The 22,262-nt window shown below is 42.1% G+C and overlaps 1 protein-coding gene across 2 annotated transcripts in view; it reads left to right on the top strand.

Moving 5' to 3' along the window:
• ccdc93 (coiled-coil domain containing 93) overlaps nt 1-22,262 on the top strand; it is an 87,767-nt gene that overhangs the window by 45,283 nt on the left and 20,222 nt on the right. For both annotated transcript variants that reach the window (XM_068035121.1, XM_068035122.1), the window contains 5 exons: nt 344-406; nt 4,233-4,306; nt 8,717-8,798; nt 10,117-10,191; nt 20,106-20,177. In XM_068035121.1, coding sequence (XP_067891222.1) covers nt 344-406; nt 4,233-4,306; nt 8,717-8,798; nt 10,117-10,191; nt 20,106-20,177 — 366 coding nt within the window. The remainder of the gene's footprint in view (nt 1-343; nt 407-4,232; nt 4,307-8,716; nt 8,799-10,116; nt 10,192-20,105; nt 20,178-22,262) is intronic.

The following is a 22,262-nucleotide window of genomic DNA, read 5'->3' as shown; positions in this document are numbered from 1 at the left end:
TGGTGGACAGGCATTGGGGAGTTAGGTGAGTTATTCACCGCAGAATTCCCAGCCTCTGACCTGCTTTTGTAGCCACAGTATTTAAGTGGCTGGTCCAGTTCAGTTCCTGGTCAATGGTGACCACCCCCAGGATGTTGATGGTGGGGATTCAGTGATGGTAATGCCATTGAACATTAAGGGGAAATGGTTAGATTCTCTCATTTGAGTTGGTCATTACCCGCCACTTGTGTGGCGTGAATGTTACTTGCCACTTAGCCCAAGCCAGGATGTTGTCTAGATCAAAAATGGATGGTGACCAAATGGATGCAATGAAAATGAATTTTTATACTCATTTCTTTAATAGCTTCAAGTTAAAAATAGTGAGATTCAGACTACATGTGAGGAAGCAAAGAAGAAACTGGTGGAGGTAAGATTACTGCATTTTAAGTGACAAATCCCTAAATTAGACATACTACTCCAGCTGAGGCTGAATTAGTGTTTTATGTAGGTTTAGGATAACTTCCTGGCTTTTGTATTCTATGCTTCTATTTAAAGCCAAGAATCTTTAATGCTTTATTAACTGCTTTGTTATCCTGTCCTGCCACCTTCATTGATTTGTGTACAGATACCCCCAGGTCTCTGTTCATACAGCTTTTTAAAAAAATTGTACCATTAGCTTGTTTTGTCATTCCTCCATTCAAACTAGCAAAATGTATCTCCCCTCTTTTGCATACTTGTCCTTAGTTCCTAGGAAAAACTAAGCCCATTTAGATAAATGGTAAATTTAACGATAATACTTCTGGAAACAGCTACGATTGCCAAAACAAAGGTTACAAATAAAGAATCTCCTTGTGGGTAATCTGGCTGGGGAAGTGAAGGGGAGAGACTGAAGAATTTTGGATACTATGTTAACTTTATTAACATTTCTGTTGGGCAAATGGAACTCAAAGTTGCAGTCAATTACTGTATCATTATCATGAAAGTTCTAAAACTATTGAAGACTATTTTTCTCAATTATTTTGCAGGCTTGACATTCAAAATGTTTTGATATTTAAAAAGTATTGATTCTCCATTCTGCATCCTATATATAACACACACACCCTGAAGTTGATGGGTTCTGGGAAATGACAATTATTGCATGTATTAAATAGTGCTGTACATGGTTGTCTACTTTCATGTCATATAAAGCCCCAAGAATTGTGCTAGTTTGTTTCTCCAGTTAAAGGGCCTTTTTTTTTTTACCAAACTTGGGGGTAAAATCTTTTGCCTCTATGGAAATACATTAAATGAGACTGATGGGAGTATTAACTTTATCATTTAACTAAATGAGCTTGGGTTTTCCTTGTAAGTAAGGACAAGTCGACAAGAGAGCACAATTGCTGCAGCTGATATGATAATGTCATTGACCAATCATTTGCTCCTTTAAATAGTGTTAAGAAATAAAACCAATAGCACAATATGGGGTTTTAGGAACAAATTGTAACTTTACATTTAGCACAAGAGTGTAGCCCAGTTGGAGTATTGTCACATGATGTACCCTTCACTGATCCATATTGTCTGGATTAAAATTAAACAAGGAAATAGATGAACCAAATAAACCTAAGAGTTCCAGTTGAATTAATCACATATTAGCATCAATTGGTACTGGAGGCTTTGAACAGCAAGGGCTTCCAACAGCAGGGACCTGCTCACATCAGACAATGCTAACTGGTACTGAATTCCACATATTGAGAGCAGACTACACCTGATTCCCTCCAATAGGACAGCACACAGTGACATGGCTCTGGCCTCAAACGGGGTCATCTCAGTTCAGAAGTCTAGTTGCTTATTAAATTAATTGAATGCCACCAAAGTTACTTTTTGGAGTATAGTCTCCCCACAGAGGATGGAGTGCTATGTTGTTGGAGTTGCTGTTTTTCAGGCAAGATGTAAAACAGGCCCTGGCTGTCTTCTGAGGTGGATGTACAACACTATTCAGAGAAGAGGAGTTCTTTCTGGTGTCCTGGCCAATATTTATCCCTCAAGCAATAACATTAAAATGTACTGTCTGATTTATGATTTTGTTTGTGGTACCTGGCTATGTACAAATTGGCTGCCCCATTTCCCTGCACCAGTGAAAGATGTATATAATTGGCTGTAAGGCACTTTTGGCACTATATAAATATAAGTTCTTTTTGTTTGTTTTCAGTCTTCTAGTATCCCTAACTGCTATCATAATTGCAGTTTAGTACTATTTTTGTTTATGCTCCACAAAGGCTATAAAGACAAAGACCTTGTTTTATATATTGTCTTTCATAAACTTCAACCATGCTAAGCGCTTCACAGCCAAGGAAGTATTATTGAAGTGTAGTTGCTATTATAATGTAGGGATTCTGGTAAATATCCCATGCTGCTCTTTTTTTAAGGAATTGTTGCTTTTTGAATTCAAATCCAATTTTATATTAGTTTAGTTTAATTGTATGTTTAATAGTTCTTCTAATTAGCACATCTGCAATTGATATCTCATGTACTCATCGAAATTAGCAAAATGTCACCCAGGGCTAATGCAGGTTTTTAGGAGAAAAACGTTAGCATGCAGCTAATTTGTTGGTCTCCTATTCTCAAAAATTATATCGCATCTATACCCACACACTTAAAACAAAAACACTTAGTCCCTATCCCATACTCTTCTAAAAGCTGCGCTCTCTCTCCCCTTCCATACTGCGCTGTTCATAAGGATCTTAAGTTTATGTTCTCTCATAACTTGCTGACCAGAAATAGTTTATTGACCTTATCAAAATCCTTCTTAAACAACTCTACCATATTTCTTTTATCCTTCTATGCTGTAATGAGAAGAATCCCAGTTTCTCTCGTTTCTCATCATAACTAGAGCCTTATGATTTTGGTAGCCTTTTGGGAAGGAGTGCAGAGAATTTGACTTTCCATTGCCCAAACTGAAAACTTGTTTTCAAGTTTTGTTTTTTTTTTAATTCATACCATGGTGTGTAACATATTTTACAGCTGTGAAACTGATGATTTAAAATGTTTTATGTACTGATTTGTCACTATTTGATATTTCAAAAAATAAAATATTAAGCTGGAATGCTGTATAGACTAGATAAAGTTTATATATACAAATAAAAACAATGCTATAAGTACTCAAGTCAAGCAGCATCTGTGAAAACTAAAGTTTAAGGTTTCAGCTCAATGTCCTCTCTCGTTACGACTGAGGTGGGAGGAGTGCTCTGTCTTTTCTAGTTCCACTTTTCCACAGATAACAACATATATAGAAATGTTTACCCAGTTACTGAAATGGCCAATCATAGATTCGACTCTTTATCCCAGAATAAAATACACCAACCAGGTTTCTTTAATAAACAACAAAATTATCAGCTTATTATAAAACAAGACATAACCAGTAACAAAGCATTAACAGTGAAATATGATTGTTCCCTTTTACCTTAGCCTGTGCTCTTGCGCACACCTTCCCTGGGCCAGTTAACTGGAAATAAGAGATTTTCTTTTTAGAACACTCTCTCAGAAAAAAGACAAAAAGGAATATTTTGGCCAAATACTTGCTAATTCTTGAAGAAAAAGACAAGATATGGAAAGATGTCAGTTGTCCCTTTTTGTGGTTTGGCGTCCCAAATATGCGTAGACAGTAGTTACTGGGATCCTTTTCTGGAGCAATTCATTCAGGCAGCATTGAAGATTTCTCCAACAGGTTTTTCCAGTGTCTCAGGAGAAATGTGGCAAGGGTTTCAAGCTGGCCTTTCAGGATGCATGTAGCATCAGTTTCTCTTTCCTACACTTGCTTCTAAGAGCTTCTCAGAGATGGAAAAACTGGTAAGCTTTTCGAAGAGATGCAACAGGCTGAGCTGGGGTTTTGTCCTTCAGGTTGATTTTTTTTTTAAACTCCAACTCTGTCCAAAGTGAAACCAAAAACATTCTCAAGAATCAAGCCTCTTGACCTGTCACTTCTTGGTAAACATCTTCTCCAAGTCAAAAAGCAATCCTTGCTGGGTAATTATCTGAAGACAGGTGACTACCAGTAAGGGCTGTTTTGCAGTGACCTTTTTTTAAAAAAAAAAATACAAGTCCAGCATCTGTGGAATCCTTTTTTAGTTTTAAAACCTAAGTCCTCAAAATTAAACAAAAAATTGAAGTACTTTCATAACGCGCTTCACAAATATGCCTGACCTGAGAACTTACAGCATCTGCTTTTTGAGCATTTAGTTTTTATATCATTGTCTCCCTTGGATTTTTATTTACAGGTTGTGAATTATGGGCAGAAATTGGATAAAGAGTTATCTACTGTTGAAGCTACAGAATCCCAAGCTGATTCCAGGTAGGTGATAGTCTCATTTTAAAATATTAATTTTAGTCTTAAATTTTGCAACTAAACAGTTAAGTTGTTTTCCTGTCGACCATAATTTTGAGTTCATGTAACGTAACATAACAGAGAAGCCTAGTGGTGTCTTCAAGTGCTAACAATGTGTTTCAGTTGCTAAATATAAATATAACTTCAGGGACACTGGGGATAATAGTTAAATAAGATGGGAGTCATGGAAATAAATGAGAATGGTAAAAGGTAAGAAAATAGAAACATGGGTTGTAGATTGCAAGAGAAATGTTTGGTATATTTTCATAGTCCTAGCAGTTCAGGAATTTTGTTTCTACAGAGCATTCAATTATCTGGAAAGCAAAATACTGTGAATGCTGGAAATAAGAACAGAAAGCTAGAAAACATTGAACAGGTCAGGCAGCACCTGTGGAAAGAAACTTGACGTTTCAGGTTGATGACCTTTCATCAGAACTCTGATTAGCTGTCACATTCAACTATCTGTCTTCAATTCTCATGGACATCATTTCTGCTCTTAAGCACATACGCATCTATCTTCTAAAAGATAGAAGCAAAATTATTTTATGCACCTTGATGCATTTTGTTATGTTATATCTTGCTATATAAATGCAAGTTGTTGATGCAGAATTATAATGTTCCATCTGTCTATTTCATATGTACACCACTTTGTTAGAGAAAGGTGAATTTCGTCTAATCATCATGATTGATATTTAATTTTCTATTCATGTACTCTAGTATTAAGCAGACTAAGCTATAAAATTATTTCATTAGAATGAGTACTTTGATATTTTTTTCCTCAAACTAATTCTATTCTCAAATGATAACTTGTCTTCAGAATCATTCTTGCATAGAAATTACAACACAAGCAAGCCATTGACCCAACCAGCCCGTATCAGCATTTACTGTCCGTATGAGCAAATCGCTTTTTCTTCCAGCTATTCAATTTAGTTTTGAATGTTGGCATGGTTTCTGTCTGACATTAATCTTGGAAGTGAATTTCATAGCCTCAAAATTGTATGAAGATACTTCTGCCTGCTTCTAAATCTCTTTCTTGTATCTATGCAAACAGTCTGCATCTATCTAGCCTGTCCCATCCTGTCTCAATTTTAAAAACTTCTATTCATATCGCTCTGCAATCAGTTTTCGAACAAAAGTCGATTTTCAAGTCTGTCTTCATATTTGTATTTACTTGTATCAGGCAACATCCTAAAAATAAGTGCTGGAAATAATCAGGTCTGGCAGCATCTGGAGAGAAAAAGTTAACGTTTCAAGTCGATTACATTTCTAGCCATCGACAGTTCTGATGAAAGGTCATCAATTTTGAACAAGTGGAGGGAGGAGGGGTGGAAGAACAACAAAAGGGAAGGCCTATGTTGGGGCTGGAGAGATTAAATGACACATGTCGTGGAATAAAAGGCAGGTGTTCTGATGACGCAACCTTCTGCAACAACACTTCTGATATGTCTTCCTTTTTCCTCAGCTGAGGATTCCTCCCCAGTGTGGTTCATAGGGCCCTCAACCATGTCTGACCCATTTCCTGCACTTCTACCCTCGCCCCTTCTCCCTCCCTCCCAGAACCTCACTTTCCATCCCACCAACCTCCACATCCAAAAGATCATCCTCCACTGTTTATGCCACCTCCTGTATGATGCCACCACCAAATGAATCTGTCAGCGTTCCTAAGGACCGTTTCCTGAATCACCCCCAACACGTTGGCACCTTCCCATGCAATCACAGGAGCTGCAACGCCTGCCCCCCCTCTCTCTCTCTCTCTCTCTATATCTCTCAATCTCTCTCCCCCCCCCTCTCAATCTCTTCCCCCCCCCCTCTCAATCTCTTCCCCCCCCCCCCCCCTCTCAATCTCTTCCCCCCCCCCCTCTCAATCTCTTCCCCCCCCCCCTCTCAATCTCTTCCCCCCCCCCTCTCAATCTCTTCCCCCCCCCCTCTCAATCTCTTCCCCCCCCCCCTCTCAATCTCTTCCCCCCCCCCCTCAATCTCTTCCCCCCCCCCTCAATCTCTTCCCCCCCCCCCCTCAATCTCTTCCCCCCCCCCCCCCTCAATCTCTTCCCCCCCCCCCTCAATCTCTTCCCCCCCCCCCCTCAATCTCTTCCCCCCCCCCCCCTCAATCTCTTCCCCCCCCCCCCTCAATCTCTTCCCCCCCCCCCTCAATCTCTTCCCCCCCCCCCTCAATCTCTTCCCCCCCCCCCTCAATCTCTTCCCCCCCCCCCCCCTCAATCTCTTCCCCCCCCCCCTCAATCTCTTCCCCCCCCCCCTCAATCTCTTCCCCCCCCCCCCTCAATCTCTTCCCCCCCCCCCCTCAATCTCTTCCCCCCCCCCCCCCTCAATCTCTTCCCCCCCCCCCCTCAATCTCTTCCCCCCCCCCCCTCAATCTCTTCTCCCCCCCCCCCCTCAATCTCTTCTCCGCCCCCCCCCTCAATCTCTTCTCCGCCCCCCCCCTCAATCTCTTCTTCCCCCCCCCCCCTCAATCTCTTCCCCCCCCCCCTCAATCTCTTCCCCCCCCCCCCTCAATCTCTTCCCCCCCCCCCTCAATCTCTTCCCCCCCCCCCTCAATCTCTTCCCCCCCCCTCAATCTCTTCCCCCCCCCCTCAATCTCTTCCCCCCCCCCCTCAATCTCTTCCCCCCCCCCTCAATCTCTTCCCCCCCCCCCTCAATCTCTTCCCCCCCCCCTCAATCTCTTCCCCCCCCCCTCAATCTCTTCCCCCCCCCCTCAATCTCTTCCCCCCCCCCTCAATCTCTTCCCCCCCCCCTCAATCTCTTCCCCCCCCCCCCTCAATCTCTTCCCCCCCCCCCCCTCAATCTCTTCCCCCCCCCCCCCTCAATCTCTTCCCCCCCCCCCTCAATCTCTTCCCCCCCCCCTCAATCTCTTCCCCCCCCCCCTCAATCTCTCCCCCCCCCCCCCCCAATCTCTCTCCCCCCCCCCCCTCAATCTCTCTCCCCCCCCCCCCTCAATCTCTCTCCCCCCCCCTCTCAATCTCTCTCCCCCCCCCTCTCAATCTCTCTCCCCCCCCTCTCAATCTCTCTCCCCCCCCCCTCTCAATCTCTCTCCCTTCTCTCCCTCTCTCTCTCTCCCTTCTCTCCCTCTCTCTCTCTCTCTGCTCGCCCTCTTTGCCCTCGCCCGCAACAACAATTTACTTGTATTTTCACTTTAGTAATACTGTATTTGCTGTTCACAATGAGGTTGTCTCTACATTGGGGATACCAAACACAGATCAAGTGACCAACTTGCGGAACACCTCTGCTCAGTCCGCAAGTATGACCGCGAGCTTCCGGTTGCTTGCAATTTTAATTCATCACCTTGCTCTCACGCCACATTTCTGTCCTCTGCCTGCTGCAGTGTTCCAGTGAAGCTCAACAGGAGCTCGAGGAACAGCATCTCATCTTCCGATTAGGCACTACACAGCCTTCTGGACTCCACGTTGAGATAAATAATTTCTTAATTCTGGTCTTAAACTTGTTTTTCATGTTTTTGCTTTCGGACAGAGCAGTTCATTATTGTGCCATTACCACTTTCTCTGGGCAATGTTTTATCTTTTACTACAACTATTATCACTCTTTTGCCTTTTTTTTTTCATGACATCTTTGTCATTTAATCCCTCCAGCCCTATTTCAGACCTTCCCTTTTTGTTCTTTTCCACCACCACCACCCCCCCCCCCCCCCCCCCCCCCCCGCCCCCTCACTTGCTTAAAACCTATTACATTTCTAACCTTTGCCTGTTCTGATGAAAGGTCATTGACCTGAAACGTTAACTCTGTTTCTCCATAGGTGCTGCCAGACCTGAGTATTTCCAGTACTTTGTTTTTATTTCTGATTTCCAGCATCCACAGTATTTTGTTTTTGCTTCTATTTTAACGTGCTAGTGAATCTGTTGTACCTTCTCTAGAGCCTTAATATCCTGCTATACTGTGGAGCCCAGTACTGCACACCATACTGTAACTGAGGTCTTATTGGTCTTCTATATGGCTTGGTTCCTTTTGAAGATAAGGTGACAAATGCACAGCATATTCCAAAATAAATTTTGCCTAATAATCTGTGTTCTGAAAAGCTTGCACTGTTTTAGTGGATAATATAACTTTCAAAGAAGAAATTGTGATAGAACACCAGGAATTATAGACAATAAGCCTAATGTTGGTACATATCCCCTTTTTCCTCGTTCCTGTTCTAATTTAGTACACAAATTTAATGTTTTTGTTTTCTTAAAATAACTTTAGGTAGCCTTTCATTCAGATAAAGGCTATTGTGGATTGCTGTGTTTGCAAGACCCACAACTGTGATTTCAAATTCAAGGAGCTGTCATTTTCTTTTTCTTGCTGACCTAGAGTATTTTAATGTTTTTGTTTTTGCACTCATTTAATATAACGCTGTTTCCTAATTAGCATACTGGAGAAGTTGAGAGCATTGGTCACGATGAATGAAGGTCTGAAGGACCAGGAACAACAGTTTAGGAATCATTGCAGGGTAAAAATGTTATATATTTAGTATTTTGTTTTGTATGATTATATATTGTTTAGCATGTCATTGACGTAACAAAAGCCTTAAATTGGTTTAACTGATGAGGCCTTTAAAGATGCTTACTGTAAAAGCTGATATTTATATATTGTGTATCTTGGCCCAATCCCACTGGTCTTGCTCCAGTATTACAGGAAACCTGGAATCCTTTTTTTTTTCCCCTCCCCCGTCCCATTCCTCCAGTTGCTTCAGGTCTGTGATTCTGCTCAGTACCTCTCATCTGTATCAAGTACTGTGCTTATCGTTCAAATGACTCTCTCAACTTATATTTTGTTTTAATCTAAAAATTGATCTTTGTTTTCTCAGACCTGTGTGCCTAGATCACTTAGTATTGCACTGTAAAAAATGCCAACTTGCTACAAGCTCTGAATTTTCTTGCTCGAGATTAATTATCTGTGGCAACTACAGGATTCCAGCAGCCTTGCATGCAAGAATATCTAATCAACAGTATCAAATGTCTAAAGATTCAAAGGTCTAATTAAGGATATCCTGCCGCACTAATGGTTCTTTGAAAACAGTTTAGTTATTAAAGTCTGGCTTTTTTATTTGTTGTATTTATAACTCACACGGTGCATTGTACATTTCTAGTAAAGTTCACTTGTGATGCCAAAAAGTGAGGAATATAACATTCATTCTCAAACTTGTTCATGTTCTTTTGCGAGAAATAGATGCTAAGTTTGAGCAGCGTTTATGATCATCTGTTCAGCTATACAGCTGTACTATTTCTTCAGCTGAGGCCTTCTCCACCTTGCTGCAGATGAGGCTATCCATTTCTTTCATTGTTTTTACGTCCAGCGGATCATGCTCTTGCTTGCTTCCATAACAAAACTTCCCCTTTTTCTTTCCCCATTGTGGCCATATCGGTAGCCTCGCTTGTGGGGACCAACTAGATGTGAGGAAGGAGTTGTTGTTCCACTCCCATTTGACATGAGTGCCTTGCTGGATGTCTGCCCACTATTCAGAAACTGAAACACTCATCTTCACTCTCTAAGGTTGTCTGGAGTGGGGCTTGAACCCATAACCTACTAACCACTAGTGAGTAAAGCTACTACTGAGCCAATATGTTACAGAAGAGACACAGGTTGCAACAGTTTAATTTTATTAACATGGGTTTATTTGTATTTTTAGCAAATATGAATAACATTTCAATATTTAGCTAAGATTACCAGTCTAGCTATTATGTCACAGAAGGCTACTTAATAAAAGAAGGGACTTTTAGTTTGATTGCAGGTGATTGCATTGTGATTTTTGAGCTGTTTGTTTGCAGGAGGAAATGGCTCGTTTGCAGCAGATTATAAAAAACCTTAAGGGTGTAGCAGGGACTGAGGAAGCTGAAGAAAAGGTATGTGGCACTAAGAAATTATTTATGGCTTGAACAGATTATCTGTACTAATCTGAGCATAAGAATATGGAGATGTTCAATTTGGATTTTTCTATTTTCTTTTCCATGATGTCAGAATATTTTGGGTATGGGGAGCTACTGGTTATGTTATGACTGAACAAATTGAAAAAAGGAAACAAGCACTCGGGGTAAAACGTTATGACTTCTCAATGCTATAATTGAGTACTGAAGTTGACATGGCGCGTAATTGAATTTTTAGAAGGTTGCAGCATCTTTATCAACCCTTCTGAAGAACACTGTCCTCATGGTATTTCTCCTTCAGTAGAAAAAACTGAAGAAATCAGTTGTGTTTCTACAGAATTGCAGAATTTACACATGGTGGCTACATGGTAATTTAATCTGTTTTGCTTGTTCAATTGGAGCTATCTAAACTAATCCTATTTCATTCTAATTCCATTTCCCTGTTTTATCATTGCATTTTATCTTCATACTGTCTCTATATAGCATTGAGAAATCATAATGTGCTTGTTTCATTTTTTTAATTTGTTCAGTCATACCGTAACCAGTAGCTCCCCATACCCAAAATATTCTGTCTCAGATAACATGGTCTGTGTTTCCTGCTTACAAATTAATTATGAACATTTTGTACTCAGTTTCTTGGAAGATCCAAAAATGGTCTGAGTCTAAAATGCTTCAGTGCTGTCTTCCAGTATATCGCTCTCTTCCTCACATGGAGAAAAGTTTGTCAAAAGGCATTGTAAATGCATTTCCTCATATCAGTCATGCTAACCTATTCATAGAAACATAGAAAATAGGAGCAGGAGTAGGCCCTTCGAGCCTGCTTCGCCATTTATTATGATCATGGCTGATCATCCAACTCCGTAACCTGTTCCCGCTTTCCCCCTCCCCCCATATCCTTTGATCCCTTTTGCCCCAAGAGCTATATCTAACTCCTCCTTGAAAGCATACAATGTTTTGGCCTCAACTGCTTTCTGTGGTAGCGAATTCCAGACTCACCACACTCTGGGTGAAGAAATTTCTCCTCATCTCAGTCCTGAAAGGTTTAACCCTGTATCCTTAGACTATGACCCCTGGTTCTGGACTCCCCTACCATTGGGGAACATCCTTTGCATGTCATTTTAACAGAAGCACAAGATAAAATGTAGCTATTCTACCTTCATTGTAGCATAAGGTCCTCCCACTGATCAGAATAGACAATAGAAAAGTAAGGAGCTAACTTCTCTTTATATAGAGACAATCACGTCTTTGGGGCATTCCAAACATTTCACTACCAGTGAAGAACTTTAGAAATGCTATGTAGAAACATGGCAGACTGTGTGGTCCCATTAACAGCAATGAGATAAATTATCAATGGCTGGATCTATCTTGATATTGAAAAAATTTTATCCAAGACACCGGCAGAACTCTCCTGTTTTTCTTTGAAAAGAGGCACGGGATCTTTTTCATCCACCTGAAAAGACGCGGGGGTTCTTAGTTTAATGTTGATCCAAAAAATGGGAAGGATGAAAGTATTTAAATTTATCTGCTATCATAGAGTCATGGAATGATGCAATACTGGGAGGTTATTCGGCTCATTGTACCTGTGCCAGCTCTCTGAAAGAGCTATCCAGTTAGTCCCGCTAGCTTGCTCTTTCCACATATCCCTGCAAATTTTCCCCTTTTCAAATATTTATCCAATTCCCCTTTGAAAGTTTTTACTAATACTGCTTCCACCACCCCTTAAGGCAATGCATTCCAGATCATTTTTATTTTATTTTCCTCATGACACCTGTGGTTCTTTTGCTGGTTACTGACCATTCTACCGCTGGAAACGGTTTCTTCTCATTTACTCAACTAAAGCTCTTCATGATTTCTATCAGATCTCTCCTGAATCTTTTCTGCTGTAAGGAGAACAACCCCAGTTTCTCCCCTTTCCTCATAATTGAAGTATTTTGTCTCTGGAACCATTCTAATTCTCCTTTGCACTCTCTCTAATGCCTTGACATCCTTTCTATAAAGTGTGGTGTCTTGAATTGGCCATAATACTCCAGTTGGAGCCTAACTAATATTTTTAAAAGTGTTACGGCCAGGTGAGGAGGGGGTCTCGGGCTCCCCTCTTGCTCTTCCTCTTATTTGACTACAGCAGAGTTTATTCCTTTTAAACAGTGATTGTGCTTACCACCTCGGAGTGTTTTACCTTTTTACTTCTACTGTGATCACGAAAGAACCAATCAGACAGGTTTTCTTGAGTTTAACCAAGAAAGAGGTAGGTTTATTGTACTTAACACTCTAACCCCGATTTAAAAATACTAAAAGAAATACGCTACACATTCACACGAGAAACTTGCACACACACAATTGGTGGTTGGATTAAAGTCCAGAATAAATTGAACTTAAAGACACAGTCTGTGAAGTGGATGATCCGATAGTCCTCAGCTGAAGCTGTATTGAAGTCCTCACTGGTCAAAGTGCACTTTGTGGGTGGCCTGCTTTGCTAAGGTTTTTTTGAAGGCAGAATTCTAGTTGGCTGTCTTCCCCTGGTCGCTGGCTGTAGCAATTTATAGGCTTGGGGGGGGTCCACAGTTGCCGACAGTTTTCAGACTTGATGTTTTCTGGGGAGAGAGAAAAGGAAGCATGCAGCTTTCTCTGCTGCAGTCTCAGTTTGTACTTGTCTTCTGTAAGTGTAACAGAACTCCTGTTTTTTCAGAGATGGACAGACGGTCATATGGGTGTCTCAATCCCCTTTGTTTTTAATGAGATGTAAGGTTCAGAATTAATTCCACAGGTTCCAGGATGGCAATTTTTTTCGCCACGAGTGGTTTGCTTTTTCAAAGTCAATGCGTCAGGATGGCCTTGACGGTCGTGCTAATGAAGCAATCCTAGGTAATTCAATTACTTGGAGCAACATGTTCTGGGTCCAGGGCTTCTCAGACTGGTGTCTGCAGTTGATCTATGTGCAGAGGTATTTCAGATGCAAATTTCAGTGGCCATCTTGGCTGCCAGTTTTTTTTTAAAAGTTACTGCAGGACTTTTTTTCAATTAAAAGTCTAATGTAAGTTTCCAACTGATGAATTAATACTTTTCATTTGGCATATTGTGTTTTCCTGACAAAAGGTTTAATATCACTTAAACTTCAACTATTAAAGTCTCCAAAGTGGTCACTTTGGTCAAACTATGCATTAGCTGCATGTTGATTTGGCAATTAGAATACTGGGCCAGCGATTCTCCATCAGAACCTGAAGTTAATACCTTTTGATCTCCACAGTTGTATTGTGGCAGATTTCAGTTGTTAGCCACACAAACACTTTTTTCTTATATTTCATTAGTAGCGCCAATATAAAGTAAATGAGGTCTTGATGCTAATCTGCCAATTCAGGATTGTTTAATTCTCCTCTGTAGTTTGTTTTCAGGTTACTTCAAATTCCTGATACCTTATCACTGGCGCAAGAATTGAGATCCAAGTGCTAGTCAACATTTCCCCCTCTCCCAGTTAAATTGTATTTCTAATAGTCATATACTGGTTATGGGCATTTCTCCTGGCAGACTTTGAGAGTCAGTCATTTACAGCATAGAGGCCATTCGGCCCAGTGAATCCATGCCGGTTCTCCACGATACAACGAGTCAGTCCCACGCCGCCGCTTAATCCCTGTAGTCCTGCAAGTTTATTTCCTTCAAGTGCACATCCAATTTCCTTTTGAAATCATGAAATCATTGACTCTGCTTCCACCACCCTTGGAGGCAGTGAGTTCCAGGTCATTACCACCCACTGGGTTAAAAAAGTTCTTGCTCACATTCCCCCTGCATCTCTCCCCCTGCATCCCTTAGTCCTTGTACCACTAGTTAATGGAAACAGTTTTTCCTTGTCTAACTTATCTAAGCCTGTCATAATCTTGTACATCTCTATTAAATCTCTCCACAATCTCCTTTGCTGTAAGGAGAACAAACCCAGCTTTTCCAACCTGACCTTGTAACTAAAATCCCCCACCCCAGAACCATTCTGGTAGATCTCGAGGGCACCCTCTCAAGGGCCCTTGCATCCTTCCTAAACTACAGTGACCAGAACTGGACACACTATTCCAGTTGGGGCCTAACCAGAACTTTATGGAGGTTCAGCATAACTTCCCTGCTTTTGTATGTCTAAGACCATGGTGGGAGGAGTGCACTGTCCTTTCTAGTTCCACTTCTCCACAGGTCACAACATATATTTGAATTTGTCCCAGTTACCAATTTGGTCAATCATGTACCCTTTATCCCAGAAAAAAATACACCAACCAGGTTTCTTTAATAAACAACAAAATTGTCAGTTTATTATAAAACAACACATAACCAGTAACGAAGCAAAGCATTAACACAGTGAAATATGAAAGTTCCCTTTTACTTTAGTCCCCTACACACACCCAGCCCAATAAACTGGAAATAATAGAGTAGCAGAGTTAACGTTTCAGGTCAGTGACCCTTCTTCACAGAATAATACAGTGCAGAAAAGGCCCATCGAGTCTGCACTGATGTATTAAAACACCTGACCTGTCTACTTAATCCTATTTGCCAGCACTTGGCCCATAGTCTTGAATGTTATGACGTGCCAAGTGCTCATTCAGGTACTTTTTAAAGGATGTGAGGCAACCCGCCCAGGCAGGGCATTCCAGACTGTCACTACCCTCTGGGTAAAAAAAGTTCTTCCTCAAATCCCCCTTAAACCTCCCGCCTCTCACCTTAAACTTATGACCCCTCGTAACTGACCCTTCAACTAAGGGGCACAGCTGCTCCCTATCCACCCTGTCCATGCCCCTCATAATCTTGTTCACCTCGATCAGGTCACCCCTCAGTCTTCTCTGCTCCAGTGAAAACAACCCAAGCCTATCCAACCTCTCTTCATAGCTTAAATGTTCCATCCCAGGCAACATCCTGGTGAATCGCCTCTGCACCCCCTCCAATGCAATCACATCCTTCTTATAATGTGGCGACCAGAATTGCACACAGTACTCCAGCTGTGGCCTTACCAAAGTTCTGTACAGCTCCAACATGACCTCCCTGCTTTTGTAATCTATGCCTCGATTGATAAAGGCAAGTGTCCCATATGCTTTTTTCACCACCCTATTAACCTGCCCTTCTGCCTTCAGAGATCTATGGACAAACACGCCAAGGTCCCTTTGTTCCTCGGAACTTCCCAGTGTCAGGCCATTCATTGAATACTTCCATGTCACATTACTCCTTCCAAAGTGTATCACCTCACACTTTTCAGCGTTAAATTCCATCTGCCACTTTTCTGCCCATTTGACCATTCTGTCTATATCTTCCTGTAACCTAAGACACTCCATCTCGCTGTTAACCACTCGGCCAATCTTTGTGTCATCCGCGAACTTACTGATCCTACCCCCCACATAGTCATCTATGTCGTTTATATAAATGACAAACCCAGCACTGATCCCTGTGGTACGCCACTGGACACTGGCTTCCAGTCACTAAAACATCCATCTGTCATCACTTTGTCTCCTACAGCTAAGCCAATTTTGAATCCACCTCATCAAGTTACCTTGTATCCCATGTGCATTTGCTTTCTTGATAAGTCTCCCATGTGGGACCTTGTCAAAGGCTTTGCTGAAATCCATGTAAACTACATCAACTGCACTACCCTCATCTACACACCTGGTCACATGCTTAAAAAATTCAATCAAATTTGTTAGGCATGACCTCCCTCTGACAAAGCCATGCTGACTATTCCTAATCAAATTTAGCCTCTCCAAGTGGTGATAGATTCTCTCCTTCAGAATTTTCTCCAATAGTTTTTCTACTACTGACTTGAGACTCACTGGTCTATAGTTCCCTGGCTTATCTCTACAACCTTTCTTAAATAGTGAGACCACGTTCGCTGTTCTCCATTCCTCTGGCACCTCCCCCGTGGCCAGAGAGGAATTAAAAATTAGGGTCAGAGCCCCTGCAATCTCCACCCTCACCTCCCACAGCATCCTGGGACACATATCGTCCGGACCTGGAGATTTGTCCACTTTTAAGCCTTCCAAAACCTCCAATACCTTGTCACTCCCTATGACAATTTGCTCAAGAACCTCACAGTCTCTCTCTCTAACTTCCATATCTACATCCTCTTTTTCTCTTGGGTGAAGACAGATGTGAAATATTTGTTCAATACCCTACCAATGTCTTCTGGCTCCACCTACAAATTTCCCCCTTGGTCCCTAATGGGTCCTACTCTTTCCCTGGTTATCCTCTTCCCATTGATATACTTATAGAATATCTTGGGATTTTCCCTACTTTTGCCAGCCAGAGCTTTCTCATATCCCCTCTTTGCTCTCCTTATTGCTTTCTTAAATTCCATCCTACACTTTCTGTACTCCACTAATGCTTCCGTTGATTTGCTCTCTTTGTATTTGCTAAATGCCTCTTTTCCTTCTCATTGTACCCTGAATGTTTCTGGTCATCCATGGTTCTCTGGGCTTGTTGCTCCTACCTATTACCCTAGAGGGAACATGTTGGGCCTGTACCCTCCCCATTTCCTTTTTGAATGCCCCCCACTGCTGTTCTATAGATTTCCCGACAAGTAACTCTTTCCAGTCTACCTTGGCCAAATCTTGCCTTATTTTACTAAAATTTGCTCTCCCCCAATCCAAAACCTTTTTTTTTTTATTTTGCAACTTGTCTATTTCTTTCTCCTTAACAAGCTTAAATTGTACCATGTTGTGGTCGCTATCACCAAAATGCTCCCCCACCAACACATCAACCACCTGTCTGGCTTCATTCCCCAGAATTAGGTCCAGCACTGCACCCTCCCTTGTTGGATCCTCTACATATTGAGCTAACAAGTTCTCCTGTATACATTTTAAGAACCCACTCCATCTAAGCCCTTAACACGATGACTATCCCAATTAATGTTGGGAAAGTTGAAATCACCTAATATAATTATCCTATTTTTGCACACCTCTGCAAATTGCACACACATTTGCTCCTCAATTTCCCGCTGACTATCTGGGGGTCTACAATAAACACCTAGCAATATGGCTGTCCCTTTTTTTATTTCTAAACTCTACCCATAAAGCTTCATTTGATGCCCCCTCCAAGATATCATCTCTCCTCACTGCAGTAACTGACTCTTTAACTAATATTGCAATGCCCCCTCCTCTGTCTCGCCTGAAGATTCTATATCCCGGGATATTGAGCTGCCAATCCTGCCCCTCCCTCAACCATGTCTCTGTGATGGCTACTATATCACAATTCCACGTGTCAATCATTACCCTTAACTCATCCGTTTTACCTGCAGTACTCCTGACATTAAAGTAGAGGCCTTCCATCCTGGTCTTACTCCCTTGAAACTCACTTCTGCTGTATTCCCTCTGACTTGTTCGCTTTCCTGTGTTTAGCTGTGTTCCTATTCTGCTAGGAGTCTGCATCTCCTTCCCCAGCCAAATTAGTTTAAACTCCCCCCAACAGCACTAGCAAACCCGCCAGCAAGGATGTTAGTCCCCCTCTGGTTCAGATGTAGACCGTCCCGCTTATACAGGTCCCACCTTCCCCAGAAACAGTCCCAGTGGTCCAGGAATCTAAAACCCTCCCTCCTGCACCAACTCTTAAGCCATGCATTCATCTGTGCTATTCTCCTATTTCTATACTCGCTAGCACGTGGCACTGGGAGTAATCCAGAAATTACAACCAGAGAGGTCCTGCTTTTTAGTCTACTGCCTAACTCCCTGAATTGGAACCTGAAACGTAAACTCTGCTTCTCTCTCCACAGATGCTGCCAGACCTGCTGAGTATCTCCAGCATTTCTTGTTTTTATTTCAGATTTCCAGCAGCTGCAGTATTTTGCATTTATTATTATGGAAATGGCTTGGCCATGTGAGCCGCATGGAAGATGGCAGGATCCCCAAAGACACATTGTACAGCGAGCTCGCCACTGGTATCAGACCCACCGGCCGTCCATGTCTCCGTTATAAAGACGTCTGCAAACGCGACATGAAATCGTGTGACATTGATCACAAGTCGTGGGAGTCAGTTGCCAGCATTCGCCAGAGCTGGCGGGCAGCCATAAAGACAGGGCTAAATTGTGGCGAGTCGAAGAGACTTAGTAGTTGGCAGGAAAAAAGACAGAGGCGCAAGGGGAGAGCCAACTGTGCAACAGCCCCAACAAACAAATTTCTCTGCAGCACCTGTGGAAGAGCCTGTCACTCCAGAATTGGCCTTTATAGCCACTCCAGGCGCTGCTTCACAAACCACTGACCACCTCCAGGCGTGTATCCATTGTCTCTCGAGATAAGGAGGCCCAAAAGAAAGAAATTATGGGAATAATAGAGATTTTTTTTTTCAGTACTCTTACAAAAAAGAGTACTTTGGCCAAATACTTACTAATTATTCAAGAAAATAGAGAATATATGGAAAGATGTTAGATTTAGATTTTTTTTAGATTTAGAGATACAGCACTGAAACAGGCCCTGCGGCCCACCGAGTCTGTGCCGACCATTAACCACCCATTTATACTAATCCTACACTAATCCCATATTCCTATCACATCCTCACCTGTCCCTATATTCCCCTACCACCTACCTATACTAGGGGCAATTTCTAATGGCCAATTTACCTATCAACCTGCAAGTCTTTTTGGCTGTGGGAGGAAACCGGAGCACCCGGAGGAAACTCACGCAGACACAGGGAGAACTTGCAAACTCCACACAGGCAGTACCCAGAATTGAACCCGGATCGCTGGAGCTGTGAGGCTGCGGTGCTAACCACTGCGCCACTGTCCCTTTTTTGGTTTGGCGTCCCAAATACACAGGGACTGGGATTTTTCTAGAACAGTTCTTTTCTGACGAATTTGAAGATCAGTTTGGCAGGTTTTTCGGGTGAAATGTGGCATCAGAGGTTTCTGGCAGGCCTTTCAGGAGGAATGCAGCATCAGTTTTTCTTTCTTAACACTCACTTCAAAGAGCTTCTCAGAGTTGGGAAAGGCTGAGCTGGGGTGACTGCTCTCTTGTCTGGTTTCTAAAAAATACTTTCAAAACACTTCACACCCCAATTCACTGTACAAAGCGAAACCAAAAACATCTCGAGTCAAGTATCCTGATCCCTATAAATCTTGACCTGTCACTTCTCTGTAAATATCTTCCCCAGGTCAAAAAAGCCCCCTGCTGGGTGTTTATCTGAAGACAGGTGACTTCCAGCAAATCCTGTTTTCAAACAAGACCTCTGTGTCCCTTCAGTGACCCAGTTTTTTAAAAAAAAAATCCATGGAATCCTTTTTCCGTTTTTGCACACAACAATGTCCATAATTCTAAAATGAGTCCTCTTTTTAAAAAAAAACTTAACAGAAAATAGCAGTACCATCATAACAGTACTCTGCCTCTATTTATGAAGCCTAAAATCCCGTATGTTTTGCTAACCACTCTCAATATGTCCTGCCACCTTCAAAGATCAGTGCACCCCCAAATCCCTCTGTTCCTATACACTCTTCAGAATTGTGACATTCTGTATAGCCTCTCCCAATTCCTTCTGCCAAAATGCATCACCTCACACTTTTCAGTATTAAATTCCATCTGCCACCTGTGCCCATTTTGCTAGCTCCAAATTTGGTGTCATTGGCATATTTTGAAATTCTTTTCTGTTGGTTAGCAGATTCAAAAGGAAAAAAGTTTCCCCTAGGAGGGTAGAATTCAATTCCCCAAACAAGGAATCCATGGGATGATTTCTATACATAATGAGGGTGACTTGTTAGTTCTGGAAATGTGTAGATTGTTGCTACAATGAATACCTCAGTGGTCTCAATTTTCTTCTAGCAGTTTTAATACTTTGAATTGCGAAAAGGATTTTGAAGTAATTTGCAGGGTACGGTGTGTCAGGATGATCTGTGTATTAAAGCTGTTCAGATTTGTTTAATTTGTTCTAAGGCAATCTGTTTTAATTTTAACTAGGAACACAATGAATTAATAGAGAAACAGTATAAAGGAGACAGAGAAAAACTACAGAAAATACGACTGTTGTTGGTAAGTAATATTTGTGCCACACAAGTGGTGGGCAATGACCACCTCCAACAAGAGAGAATCTAACCACATACCCTGACATGCAAAAGCAATACTGTTGCTGAATCCCCCACCATCAACATCCTGGGAGTCATCATTGATCAGGAACATAACTGGACCAGCAACACACATTGGGGCCGTAAACATTAGTGGAGCTGCCGCGATATTAAACATGGCAGCTCATTTAAATGGCTGGAGTAGACTGCCCCTCCCGATGACATGGAAGGGGCGTGCGGTCTATCCCCGGCAATGGCATAAGGCGTCACTGCACAGGTGCCGACGCCATTTTTAAAGGGCTTCAAGCCCTATTGTTACAATTGTAATATTTAAAGAAAGTGATTTGAAATTGACTTGGAAAAATTAAATTAATGTTTCTAGCCCCTCTTACGCACCCCCCCCCCCCCCCCCCCCCAATAACCATATAATTCATTCCTTGCCCATTTTTCTCCCCCACCCCGGAAATACTTGTGCATCTGACCTTCCTCTGTCCAAAGTTCACAAACTATGCACTTTACCCCTTCCCACCATCCCCTAAACCAATCGGATGAGTTTGACACCGCTCCCCCCACCGTCCCGCACAGATAAACTTACCTGCTCTGCCCCCTCCCCCCACCGCCAATGTCCCGCCTCAGATCTCCGAATGGAGATCTGAAGGCGCGGGAGTGCTGGCCACCGGCCCTAATATCAGAGGTGGACGGACGGCAGGAGCGGGTATGACATTTATTCATTAATTTACATTTATTTAAATATTTAGATTTGGCTCCTGTCGCTGAGCAGCAGGGTGGACTGCCACGCGGCCATGCTGCCGCCGGCAGTATGGGGCTGGGCCTTCCCAGCGTTGTGGTCGGCCTTTGCTGGAGGCATTTTCTGGCTCCGCCGACGATGACCCCTGACGTCAGGGGGGATGTAAAATCCAGCCCACTGTGGTTACAACAGCAGATCAAATGCTGGGTATTATGTGGCAAGTAACTCTCCTCCTGACTCCCAATCCTTTCCACCATCTACAAGGCACATGTCAGGAGAGTGATTGAATACTCTCCACTTGCCTGGATGAGTGCAGTGTCAACAACAGTCCAGCAGGTGGACACCATCCAGGCGAAAGCAGCCCCCTTGATTGCCACTCCATTCACCATCTACTTCCTCCTCACCACTGGTGCACAGTTTTTCATGACCACAGGTTGGGCCAAAGTACTTTACAGCCAATTAACTACTTTGGAAGTGTAGTCACTGCTCTAATGTAGGAAACGTGGCAGCCAATTTACGTGTAGCATTTTAGTCTGGTTTGTATAATCTGGATAAAATCAAGTTATGCATATAGTACTCTTGCCTACATCACAGTTGAAAGCAAGTATTAGTGTAGTTAAACAAATCTCCAATCTATTACTGTACATTTCTTTTGAATGCTCTCATTAGAGAAGCATTTCACTGGCATATAATCCATAGATTGAAAAAAAGTCTGAAAATGCACAAACTGAGAAACCATACTTTCCAAATGCACATCAGTATCCAAAACTAAAGACCTTTTGTGCCTAGATGCTGATTATGGAGTTGCTTGTTTGCAGTGCAGTTCTGTGGCTAAGACACCAAAAATAGCTACTCTCTTTCGAGCTGGTAATTGATTAAATATGTATATGTCCCATAAATTATTCTGTTTTCTCAATTCCTACATGGGATAACACTTTGTACCATAATCTTTCTTTCACCCCCCCCAAAAAATTTTAATTTGTATAAACTAATTTAGCACATTCTGCTACTACAAATATTACTTATATTGTAAGACCTAACTTATGAAAACTAACCAAGATCTTCCCCTCCTGTAGATATTTATTTGGCTGATTGCATCACATCTAGCAAGAAATTTTCTTTACTTCATCCCTGATTTGATAGTTGACCAATTTTCTGTCCCAGAGCACAATTGTTTTCAGTTTATTTTTGTTCTTGGCATTGACCATTTGGTAGTTAAATTAACAATCCCTTTAACAATACACTCCGTTATTCTATAATAACTTAAAGATTTTCCATGTCATCCATTTAGCTATGATGGTTGAA

Source organism: Heterodontus francisci, chromosome 7, assembly GCF_036365525.1.
Source record: "Heterodontus francisci isolate sHetFra1 chromosome 7, sHetFra1.hap1, whole genome shotgun sequence".
NCBI classification, from domain to species: domain Eukaryota; kingdom Metazoa; phylum Chordata; class Chondrichthyes; order Heterodontiformes; family Heterodontidae; genus Heterodontus; species Heterodontus francisci.
Note: the sequence above shows the minus strand (reverse complement) of the source record. Positions and strands in the feature narration are given on the sequence as shown.